This window comes from Simochromis diagramma, unplaced genomic scaffold (genome assembly GCF_900408965.1).
Source record: "Simochromis diagramma unplaced genomic scaffold, fSimDia1.1 OVJJ01000463.1, whole genome shotgun sequence".
In the NCBI taxonomy this organism is placed as follows: Eukaryota; Metazoa; Chordata; class Actinopteri; order Cichliformes; family Cichlidae; genus Simochromis; species Simochromis diagramma.
Genome location: NW_024386941.1, coordinates 916,288 through 929,362, shown reverse-complemented (window position 1 = coordinate 929,362; position 13,075 = coordinate 916,288). Strand labels below are relative to the sequence as shown.

The following is a 13,075-nucleotide window of genomic DNA, read 5'->3' as shown; positions in this document are numbered from 1 at the left end:
GTGACAAGACCAGAGTGAGCTCTATAGTGCACACAAAATCAGTAAAGAAAAAGAATATGCAGCCCAGCTAATGCCGTCATTTGTTTATCCTTATTTTGAGCAGCAGAAATAAATCCTACTTACTCTGCGTTTATTACAGTGAACCAAAGTAAGGAGCAGGAATAGAAAAAGAAAGAGTTGGCTGAAATGGACATATGTTACTATACGCTAAACTTGGAACTGAGGTCAGCATCTGATGAGAAAATAGTCTACCACTACTACTTCATCCTTAAGTCAGCCTAAATGATAATGAATAAACTCTGTTATTATACTTTTTATTGCATCAAAACAACTTGAAGTCTCTGTAAACAGATTTAATGATGCCTGGTGACTGCAGCAGAGCATCAGCTAGCCTGGGCGTTGGCCTAAAGCTCGGCCAGCAAAAGAAAGAGGAGAGGGAGGGTGTGTGTGTGTGCGTGTGTGCGCACGTGTGCGTCAGCAGGTGTCTTCTTGCAGTGTGTCTGTGTTATGGGGTGTTGGAGCAGCAGCTTCTAGTACTTCTATATGTATTTTCTAGCTTCTTGATGAAGTGTAGGAGGAAGAGATGTTGGCAGTGTTCTGATGCTCATGTCTGTTTTTGTGTTACCACCATATGATGTTACGGTGGTATTTATAGGACTGCGCCAATTATACACGTTCTACTTTGCTAGATTTTCTTCAAATAGAAACTACGCGTTTGTTTGCAAAAATCAGTCTTTTATTTTTCAGCGCATTAGCAAAATAAAAGTGACAACTGATTTTCAGCTTCATATTTTTATACTCAAATTCTGCTAGAGTAGCTTTGCGTGGTTTATTGTGCTTGTTGAAGCCTCTCAGTTCAACCTCTGTGTGAAACAAGCTCCGCCCCCTTTAAAACCACCTTCTTTTTTTTCCCCTTTTAAGTCAGCTTGATTCTAATTGACTGCCCTTCTTCAAACAGAAGATATGACCACCTCCCACCCTGATCAGTGTTTCTAAAGTGATGAGAAAAGAAGATTTAGAAATTGTCAGATGGCCAAATACTGGCCGGGCTTTTGTTTTTCTAGTGTATTAAAGCGCTGCATTAAAACATCATACTTATATTGTTTTATAAATATTTTTTCAAAGCCTCAACTGCTCTACGGGTGAAGTTTTTCCACATGGTGAAGACCAACAGTCAGTTCTGGCTCTGCAGTCAGCATTTGTGTCTGTATTACATGTAAAAAGGTTTAGTTTTCCGATCTGAAATGTCACAGGCAAAACTGACACTGACCGTGTGTGTCTGCTCGCGGATGTGTGTGCGTCCGTGTGTGTGTTGGCCGGGACTTCTCTTTCAGTTTGCTAACAAATCTTTACCAGGGACCAGCTCTTCTTATTAGCCTGAAGGAGTTGATTTAGAGAGAGCAGCATTTTTTTTCCAATAAGTATCAAAGATGTTCCAGGCCATTGATCTCTGTCTTCATCTCCCTGTTTAATTCCTCAGTTTGATTTATTTTCTCTGAATGTGAAGACAACTGTAGATACAGACGAAATGCAATTGTTGTCTTTCAGTCAGCTCTTAAACTGTTGACAGAACAAACTAATTACTTTTAGGAATAGTCCTTCCTGCTTATGGTACAGCCCATTTCAGAGGATGTTCATTTTTAAATTGTAGAGTTTAAATATGGGCTCGTTTAGTCGTTAAAATAAGAATTTCATTATCAGTGAATGAGCCTATTCTTCTTCTATTCTGTTTGACTCAATGGCAAAGAAACAAACCCATTTTCCTGCAGAGTCAATTTTAAAGGCTTCAGTTTCTGACTATTATATCAAAACCTAAAGATGTTCAAATAACAGAAAACAAACAAAATATTTAAATAAAGAACATGAGGCAGAGAAAGGTCAATTAGCCAATGCAAATAAACAAAACAGACATGATATATATATATAAAGTATATACAAAAAAAATACATATGAGAAGATGCAGGTGGAAACAAACAGGTGAAACTAATGAGCCGTAAACCAAAGTAAACCAAGTAACTTCTAGGTTGACCCTGAGTTTTCTGTGTTACAAAAGATGGTCACTTGTTACTAGGATAAATTGAAATGGTGTCTTATGCTGTAACCTAACATGCTGTGGAGCAGAATATGTTTGGGAAAAGAGGTGAACTTCTTCTTTTATACAGTTGCCATCTTTGCTTCACGCCTTTGCTACCTGGGTCCAAATAGGTTACACATTATTATTATAGTCATGTTGTTCACACCCCCCAAAAAAAGGAAATTGGTTGTTACATTTACAAAAGTCTAAGTTATAATTTGAACAAAATAATTTCCTGTTTCTATGGTGAACGTAATTAAATCATGTGGGATCTGTATGAAATTCAACAACTTGATTTGTTCTTGTCGAGATCACATGATACAATCTAGTAAGAGTGGTTAGTTGCCTCGACTCATGAAATCCACAAGATCACAGGAGATTTCAAAGCACAGGAAAATCCCTGGATAAAAGGCAGACAGCACACACTCAGCATCAAGCCTTGTACTTTTGTTAAGTCTAGATTGACAGCTTTGTGGTGCAGTGGTTAGCATTATTGCCTCACAGCAGGAAGGTCCTGGGTTTTTAGTTTGCAGTGGATACTCTCTGATCTCTATGTATTAAATGGCCTGTATTTGTGTAGCGCTTTACTAGTCCCTAAGGACCCCAAAGTGCTTTACACATCCACCCATTCACACACACATTCACACACTGGTGATGGCAAGCTACATTGTAGCCACAGCCGCCCTGGGGCGCACTGACAGAGGCGAGGCTGCCGGACACTGGCGCCACCGGGCCCTCTGACCACCACCAGTAGGCAGTGTCTTGCCCAAGGACACAACAATCAAGACTGTCGGAGCTGGGGCCTTCCGATTACAAGGCGAACGCCAAACTCTTGAGCCACGATCGCCCCATATTAGCCCTATGATAGACTGGCGACCTGTCCAGGGTGTACCCCACCTCTCACCCTATCACATCTATGATAGGCCCGCCCAACCTTGATAAGGTAATAGGATGGATGAAGTGGAAGTTGCTGTAAATCTATTAAAATGTTATGTTAACCACTTTAGACTTTGTTGAACATTATGTAATATGAAGATAACGTGTAATATTCAAGTGACCGAGTATTTATTCCAACACTATTCAATAACTTGAATAGTGTTGGAATAAAGTGAGAAAATTGTGAAGGATTAAAATATTCCAAGAGCTCAACTTACTTCATCTAAACATGTTTCAATCACATTTTATCAACACAAATTGCACAGAGTTTATTAAATATGACTAACTTGTGTTGATTGAACTCAGTTGTTTGTGTCGCTGCCAAAGCGAAACATCTGTGTGCAACCACTGTGTTAAGTAAATCCAACATGTTCTTTTTTTCATTGCAGTCTCACTGATTAAAGTACTTCAAGCGCACACACATTCATGTGGCTCTTTTAATGCTGAACTACTGCGTGTTTTGTTTTGCACACACCTCAACTTCTGTGTTGCTCTCAGCCTATTTTTGTGTTATTGCTTCATAATTCTACAAAGAGATGAAGTCTTAGTTTTATCTTCCTTTATAAAATCAGTTGACCAATCAGAGCTGTGATTGGTCATATATATGTTACCATACCACTAACGCAGATATCCTCAAAAATAGCCTTCTGATAAACATGGATAATGTATGATCAGCTGACTATCTAAAAGGATGTACACTTGAATGTGGATTCAAATAACGGCAATCCACCCATCAGTATTTGAAAATAACAATATTAACTCGTGTCAATCAGATTTATTCTTCTCTTTCACTTTAACTTTTAGTTCTTGAACCAGAAAAAAGAAATCATGTGACTTCTCCTGTCTTTATCTTCTAGGAGTCTGCGCTCGCTCACGTGGAGCTGCCCACCACAGTGGAAACAGTGGAAGCGGCTATAAAGAAACACAAGGACTTCACCACCACCATGGAGCTGAACCTGCACAGGATCAAAGCTGTGATCGAGGCAGGAGAAAGTCTGATCAGCCAGAACAACATCTACTCTGAACGCATTAAGGAGCGCATCGACACTCTTGCCAACAGGTACCACGTGCTGTACATGCAAAACAATATAGAGAAAAGAAATGTAAGTGCTAATAGCCTGAAGTATGAAGTGTGATTAAAAATAATGACAGAAAGGTGTCTATTAAAAAAATCAAAGCCCTGATCTGATTTAAATTTGACCAAATTTCCCTTTGAGTAAAAACCTTCAACTCATTCAGTGTGATGCAGCTGGTAGGAAGCTGCTGATTTACTGGTCAATCTACATTCAACCATCATCTATGGCCATGAGTTATAGGTAGAGACTGAAAGAGTTGATAGATGCAAGCAGTGGAGATGAGCCTTAGAGGTAGCTGGTGCCTCTCCACATCAGAAGGATCCAGTTGAGGTGGTTAGGGCATGTCCAGCTTGTAGGAGGCCCTGGGGCAGACCCAGATGGCATGGGAACGCCTCAGTATCCCTCCAAAAAAGCTGGAGGAGGGAGCTGTGGAGAAGGACCTTAAGAACTACTGACCTTAAGAAAACTTTCTGTGCGTGGTGTGGACACGATCGTTTTGACACGCTCAGCGGAACTGTGCATGGTCAGTCTGACCCTGGGGAACAAATTCTGGTTGCAACATCTCATTAATGTGAAAAAAAATACGAGTACAATCCTGATCTTGCAACTCACCCGAAGCGTGACACGAGTTTGGTACGGGACTTCCAGGAGCAGTGACCTAAAAATAGCAGCCGGGTTGAAAAATGGTACAGAAAGGTACAGGACGATGATCGTGAGCAAGAGAAGAGCCGAACTGAAATCAGGAAGGTGTTCAGACTTTTATGGGACTGTTCCCGTACATTTTTGATGACAGTTTGTAACTAGAAGCTCTGAAACAGAGGACGGTGATGATCAGTGATTCAGTTTCATTATTGAGGTTTAATGTTAATCAAAAAGGCATAAAAACATTTAAATTCTCTCATTGGCAGCTAACACTGTCTATGAACACATTTAGAATGAATGAAAGTTGGAGGATTTTTGTGTGTAGCTTTACTCTGTTGAACTATACCGGTTATATATTTACATAGTGTATATAACAGTAATCTCAAATTATAAACAGGAAAGCACTTCAAGCAGTTGGTAACTTGAAAAAGTTACCTGCTATTTTCAGGGTTTTTATCTTTTTTGTTTGTTTGTTTGTTTGTTTGTTTTTAATTGTTTTTCTCATTAACTCGGTTTCCCTGGGTCTCTTCCCATTTGTTATGAATAAATCTTGTTTTTTTTGGTACCGGTACTGGTTTTATTTTGTTGTACTTATCCGTGACACCTTAAAGGCCGGTCCGTGAAAATCTTGTCGGACATAAACCGGTCCGTGGCGCAAAAACTGCCGCGCTAACATAATACAAAGAATAATTGCAGCTAAAGGATTTAAATCAAAGCAAGAGCAAGACAAAAGACAGAAAGCAGAGTGTGGTGTGTTTGGTCCAGGACTGACACCCGTCCGTGAAATCTCTGTGAAAGCTGAGATTGTGCAGCGTGTTGTGTGAGGGGGGTGGGGCTGGTTATTTGTGGCTATAGATTTCTATGTGTATCCTCACAATAGAAATGAGAAGAAGCATATGTTGTTGTTTTTGTGCTGGAGACAGACAAATGAACAAAGCACAGTGCAATTTATGGACTTTATTTAGCTCACGTAATAATTAATTTTACTGCATTAGCTTTTGTTAGAAATAAAGTGATTATATTTTACTTTATCTACAGTTAACAGCAGTAAACATGGATCTCGTTTAGCAACATTACCATGTCTCTCTGATACTGATCACGCTTGTGAAATATTCTATAATCTACAGCAACCGTAGAGATTGTTGGGCACATACTCAGTTAACCACTCTTATAATGCGTAACACTAAGCCTAAATCTGATGTAAATACCTAATGCTTCTAATGTACACACACATCTAAACAACTGAAATGAAATCAGAGTTATTTTGACTGAAGTCTCCTTTTCTTTTGCTTTTTCAGGGGAAACAAGAACAGAGGGCTGGCCCAGCAGTGGCTGGAAAAACTGAATGACCAGTGGGAACTTCAGAGGTTTCTCCAGGACTGTCATGAGGTAAGAGGCTAAAAATCAGTTCAATTTAATTCAGCTTTATTTATATATTTATATAATCACAACAGTTGCCTCAAGGCGCTTAATACTGTAAGATAAGGCCCTACGTTAATAGAGAAGAAAACCCCAAAAATCTGTGTTTGTTTATCAGTTTCTTCCCTGTTCTTTAGATTCAAAAGTAAACATCTCTTCAAGTTACTGCAGAGATTTTGCTGGCTCAGAATGGGCCTTTGGGGGCTGACTATGCACATGGCCGTCATACAGTAAAGACGAGGGGTTTGTGCTGCTTATCAAAGAAAACAAAGTGTTCTCCTGCTATTTCACACCATTTCATAGCCAAAAATTTATTTTATGCTCTAGCTAATGAAGCCTCGGTTAGCAAAACTGGTTAAAAAGAATTATTGAAATATTTTTGTTTTTGGGGGAGGTGTTATGTTCCTCAAAATGTCCTTTATGTGCAGCTTTATGCTGTGCAAACACATGCTAACAGTGAGCGGAGATACAAATGGAGTCTGAGCATGCCCGCGTTAATCATACTGCTATTGTTGGAAAGTATCATTGATATGGTCCACACCTCCTGCCTGTGTGTGTGTGTGTGTGTGTGTGTGTGTGTGTGTGTGTGTGTGTGTGTGTGTGTGTGTGTGTGTGTGTGTTTACGCTGCACACGGCTCCCCTCTGCTCGCCCCTGCAGTTTTTGCTCTCTCGCCCAGCAGAGTCACCTCCTTCTTTCTGGGTCAAAACCATGTGTAGTTTCAGCAACTTTCTCTCTTTGTGTCTCCTACATAATTCAGCAGCTCAGTCCCTCATCACTAATTCAAAGGAGGAAGAGTGTATCTCACTGTATACATGAGTGTGTGTGTGTGTGTGTCAACGACTTGTTTATGTGTGTACATGAAGCGTTGAATGCATATCTCTAGAAACACAGCATGCAAAAGGAGGCTGAGTGTGTGTCGGTGTGTCCGTAAGTGTGTGTGTGTGTACAGTGGATGAGTGACACTGCGTCAGTCTGTTGGAACCTGAGCTCTCTGCTGGCAGGGTGTGTTCTTCTGTTCGGGCCAGGCTGCGTCCTCGTGCTTCCTGTTACTCACTGCTGCTCTCTATCCACTGGCTGACATATTTACAACAAAATCAGATAGTTTTATCCAAAATTGCATCACATATACAGTTTATACTGAACGCTTCGGTCTGGTCGGTGGGGTAGATGAAGGACACCCCTGTATTCAGCACTTTGATCATACTTGCACCGCAGGATCTTTAGCGAGTGTTCCTGGATTTTGTTCTTTGTGCTTTTACCTATTTCACCATCTGTGAATTTCAGCACTTCCTTTCTTCTCACCTAACGTTGAGGTGAGAGACTAAATAAAGTACCTCTCTTTTGCTCCGACTTGTAAAGAAAACCACTAACTGATTTAGGAGTGGTTGGTAAACACTTTATAGGATCACCCATAATACCAGGTGCTTACTAGCAACTGTCAGCCCCAAAGCCATGTATCACTTTATTTGTGGACAGAGCAGTTCAACATGAAATGACCGTATAAAAATATATTTCTTTAAAGGATTGTTATACTTTTTTTTTTTTTTTTTAATTTGTGCAGAAGTTTGTGCATTTATTAAAATATCCTGTAGAGTCTAGGAGGTTGTGGCTGATGAATATTTTGGAAATACCCTGGACAATCCATATGAAGGGGAGATGGAAAGGAGCAGGGCTACAGGACAGATGGTGTTACAGGGTGGTGATGGTGGGCCCCTCAGTGAACTTGCACATGTGACACTGTATCAGGAAATGGTGTTGTCAACGTCAGCCCAAAAAAAGCTGAAAAGAACGAAGCTGATTTTTCTCCTCTTGCATCTTTACAGTTTCCCATCAGCCTGTCTCTTCCACTTTTTCCACAGTCCAACAATGTCTTCAGGACAAAAGGGGACCAAAGAAGTACACTGAGTTACAGATCATGCAGTGGCTTTTCACCTGGATTCCCTTCCTGAACTGTTCTCAGTAAAGAGCAGGTGTATGCCCAGAGGCTGACAGGCTAAATATAGTGGGTATCTATAAAGATAGATGTAGCACATGCTAAGTTACTCTGTAAATGCCCTCAAGCCTGCCAGTGCTTTTGCTTTGTCACAGAGGCTTTTAGATTGGATGACTTTTTGCATGCTGAGGAGGAAAAGTACTGAGTTTGATATTCCTGATATCTTGAGCCTTTTGTGGTGTCTTTCATAGAATATCTGCAGTGAACTAGCATTAGCCCTGAACTCATTGGGTCTTCTCATTTAATGACACTGTTGTCTTCTGCCATCAACAAAATGGGCAATGCAATGCATTTTGTAATTGCATGTAGGAATCGGCACATTAGAATGTGCGACAGCGCAAAAGCAAGACATCAACAGCTGTAGCCAAGCCCAGAAAAGGAATCACACCTCTGAGTGTCAGAAGCCCTGTTTATGCTGACGCTGTGACAGGGCAGAGTCAGATCTGCATTGGTGTCTAATGAGAAACACTATATTTTTACAAGTTGAATAAATACATAAGATTACTTGCAGAAGATGGATTAACTTTAGAAGGAAGAAGATCACGACAGACAGAATCTTTGAGCGGCATTGGCCAGTCAGGAGAGAGCTTCTAGCATTAATCCCTCCTATAAACACTTCTATGGTCACATGGTTCCAACATCAGCTCCAGTAAAGTTGTGGTGACACCTTATTGACATCACTATCAGTTCTTTGTTGATGAAAATTCGTGGCGCTGGTTCTAAATTTGTCCTCAGCATTGACACTGGCATCACATTAGAGAGACCCACTGCGAGATTGGGAAAGTTTTAAAGGGCCTCAGGTGTTGCTCATCCTGCTGATAACCTTTCATTTAGCATCTGCGGGCGAAAAAAGAAACAGCGATACTTCGAGCTTTTGGTTCTTCACAGACACTACCACACATCAGCATAGCTACACCTGTGTTTTGTGAAAAAGTGTGACGTATAGAAATGTAATTTTAGTCTTTATCCAAACATTCTCCTTAAGTCCATTGCTTTAAAACCTAAACACACACACACAGTTTTCCAAGGTGGCTTTCCTGATGTACATTTTTTTTTTTTATGTCTATTAGTGGAAAATTAGGGGACAGTGATGAAGTAGTCATGAAGCCTGATAGCATGATGATGACTCTGAGTCTTCCTTTGACCCTCTTCTTTCTTCCATTACGCCCCACCCCGTCCCTCTCTTTGCTTTTTACGTCAGCTGTTCATTCATCCTTCCCCCAATGCACCTAAAAGCTCTCCTCCTCCTTGCTCATTCATTTAATTTACACTCTCTAGAGGCATCAGCCTGTGACCCTCCATGACCGCTATAGTTGCAGTATGTGTGTGTGTGTGTGTGTACACCCATGACCTTTGCAAGTAGGTGGCACACACACATCTGTCTGCAAATTCATGTATGTGTGCAAATATGTGAGGCCTGTTACCTGTCTGTTCTGTGTGATGATAGGTGAAGGATGAGGTGACAGATTGAGGGAAAGTGGACTGAAATCTGACCGTGGCCTGTTTAAGGAAAGGGGAGCAGTAGAGCCGTCAAACATATAAATATATCATTCAGTCGTTCCCTACCTCTCTACCCATTATCAGCCCCCTTCTTTTTAGTGTCCCTTTGCTGTTTCTCTCTCGCTGTTCTCTGTGCTTTACCACTGCAGCAGTGTCAGGCAAGCTGGAGACAGAGAGTGCAGCTGCCTGGGACTGCTGCAGAGAGGAAGAGAGGGATGACAGAAGAAGGTGATGTACATGGAGAGGGAGGAGAAGATGAAACAAAAGCAGCTGTAGAAGAGTCGTGAGCTCAGCTGTTAATGCACACTGACGGGCTTCAATCAGTTAAAGCTTTGAGCCCCTCTCATTCATCCATCTTCGTGCAAAAAGTCCACACCCGCCCCTCCGCCTTCCCCAGCTCGGCATCATTAGCCGTGACCGGTGAGCCCGGAGGCTTTGCTCCCCCTGCCCCCCTAAAAATTCTAATCCCAGGCTTTAGCTCCTCCCTCTCCTCTCCTTATACACTTCATCTCTCCTCCAACCAGCCAACCAGCCGATTGGCTCACTCGCTCACTCAGCTGCCCGCTCGCTGAAGGTGTGAGGAAAGGGGAGGGGCGCCCGCGTACTGGCTCGGCTGCCTGCCATTTTTATTGTTTTGGGAAGGAGGGGTTCTTTTTCTTCTTCTCTCAGTCATCCTCACTCTTTCCCTCGTCACTGTTCTGCCCCCGCCCCTCCTCTCTCTCCTGTTTGAGTGCAAGAGAGAGACAGAGCGAGAGGGAAGAGAGGGTAGCGCAGCCTCAGTTTGAAGTCTCCAGTCTGTCTCTTCTCTCCAGGATTGTTGTTATTTACCCTCCTGCCTGGCGTTTTCCCTTCACCTTTGCATCACTGCCCAGGGTATTTGGCTCTGCAGAAGACACCCCTCTTCTCTTTCCGTCCTCTCTTTTCTTTTTTTCTTTCTGGCTCTGCGGTGAAGAGCATCTTTGCATGCGTGTGACAGCAGACGAGCGAGGATGCGGATACCAGCGGCTGCCTGCAGCTGCCACAACCCCGTGGGCTGCTGATCTTAAACACTGCCGGTAAACGGGTTATTCTATTTGCATATCTGGTTTAGGTGCGGGGCTGGCGGTGCAGGTGGAAATATTACACGCAGGAATGAGAATGTTGATGAGGCAGAGACGAGGGAGCCGATGCTGACCTGAATATTTTGGTGATGCTCTCAGCGCAGGCGTGAGGCTCTTTTTTTTTTTTTTTTTTTTCACCGTTTGCCTCTCGCAGATGGTCCCCGTGTGGAAAATGTACACATTTTACTCTTTGATGGAGAGCGGGGGTGTGCGTGTGTAGGGGGGTGATTTCTGCGTGGGTGTGTTGAAGCTGAGGATACTGTCTGTGAGGGGTTGTGCACATGTAGATCCCTGCCGCCATGCTTGTTGGTACACGTGTGTCTGCTTACATGTGCTTGCTGTGCATCATTAAATTTTAACGTGTGTGTGTTTGACCTTGTTTAGTTACAGTGCACCTTATTTATAATTCAGTTTTTCTGCATAACAAATTAATGGAATCATATATGCATGAATTAGAATAATATATGTACCTACTGATTAATGCTTTGGTCTGGTCACGTCTGTTAAAGTGAGGAATTCCTCTGTGCAGCATCAGCTCCTCAGTTATTTACTGTAACTGTCCAGTACTGACACCTCCTTCTGTATCTGTGTCTCTCACCCAGCTGGGGGATTGGGTGTATGAGAAGATGCTAATGGCGAGGGACAGCAGTCGAGACGAGACCCAGAAGCTTCATAAGAAATGGCTGAAGCACCAGGCTTTTATGGCCGAGTTGGCCCAGAATAAGGAATGGCTGGACAAAATTGAAAAGGTAAGTGCAGCTGGCCGTCCCAGTGATGTAGCCTCGCAGGCACATTTCCTTTTACAGTGTCGCTCTGTTTTTGTTTTGTTTTTTTGGCCATTTAAATTTTTTTTTTTATAGTGCAACTCTGAAATTTACTGCAAATATTATGGTATAGAGTCTGACTTTGACCAATGTCAAGATAGACACAGAGTAAATGACAAAAGAGTATTTCATGTGGACTTTGACCTACCGATGTAGTGATGTAACAACACCTGTGATTTTCTTGGGTTCCTCTAATATCTTAGCAACATCTCCTGGGGCACTTTTGCTCTTTCTCTTGTGACTCTCTCACAATTTGTGTGACTTTAATATGAATAATGGCAATACATGTATCCATAATTGTCGTAATACTATCCAAATGTCATGTATGAAAGCCATCTACCCATAGATGCAAAACCTTACTCAGGAAGCGTTTGAGCAGCTAATCTCTGTGCAGGTGGACAGAACGGTCAAATCTCTAGTCAGCATGACTTACCTACACAATAATGGAGACAGGAAGTTGCAAATTGTGAGAAAGTTGAAAAGATTGGAGCGTTTTTCGTTCATCGATGCGTGCCGTCATCAGAGCAGAACAAATGCTCTCAGTGCAACACCGGAAAAGCAGATGTTTACACAGAGTTGTGTTTCTAAAATTTCTTTGGGCATCAATGGTTTCCTGTTGTTTATACTACAGAATATGGCATCTTTTGTGTGTATTTTTATTTGGAAAATTATTCAGGAATTAACTGTCACGAAGTGCTCCTGAAATTCCCCCTCCATCTTGATTTTGAAATGTAAACGATGGGTTCCAAATTCAGGCTTGTTGTGCGTAGGTCGGATTAAGTTAAACACAGGAACAGATACAACATGCACATTTGATAAAAATGGCATTTTTAGTAGAATTATATACCAACGTAACAAAAGAATGGTTCAGATTATGAGTAAATAATAGAAATGTGGTTGACATAATGAACTAATTCCCAGGAAATTGCTCTTGTTTTGTTTGCTGTCACGTAGCTTGTTGCTCTGGAAAGTGAAAACTAGGCCTCTTTGCAATTTTACCAATGAGCCTCCGGTTTAAAAAGCTTTTAGGAACAAAAGATGAAAACTGCTGTACATATGGGAACAAAAGAAAAGATGTGTTTTACTGTTCACTGAATCATTTTGGCTTTGTGTGTGTGTGTGTGTGTGTGTGTGTCTTGTATTAGCTGGTGATATATCTCTGTTTTAAAAACACCCGTTAAAGGATTTTGCAGAAGGTTCAGATGCATTAGAATCATTTTGAAGATTAAAAATGACCCTCAATGCCATATTTGTTGTAAACTGATTCATGCATTAGTCCTTGTATTAAACACTCAAGTACAAAACTTACTTAATCAAAGTGTAACGAAGCCTGTGGCAAGGGCAGAAAGTATTACAGAGGGGTTTTTAAATAGGCAGGGGAGCGCCGCGGCCCTCTGTGCTGCTCGCTGTCCTGATACGATCTGTTTCGTATTAAGGAGATTTATACAGCACATCAGCCTCTCGTCTAAAGCTGCGGATGTAATTGGGTTAGCCAGTGTTTCCCAGGCTG

The 13,075-nt window shown here is 41.7% G+C and overlaps 1 protein-coding gene across 1 annotated transcript in view; it reads left to right on the top strand.

Annotated features, from left to right (window-relative positions):
* The window catches only part of LOC120737248 (spectrin beta chain, non-erythrocytic 4-like), a 96,067-nt gene that overhangs the window by 39,523 nt on the left and 43,469 nt on the right, over positions 1-13,075 (top strand). Inside the window, 3 exon segments of the mRNA XM_040037837.1 lie at positions 3,868-4,070; positions 6,027-6,117; positions 11,344-11,490. Of these exon segments, the coding sequence (XP_039893771.1) occupies positions 3,868-4,070; positions 6,027-6,117; positions 11,344-11,490 (441 nt within the window).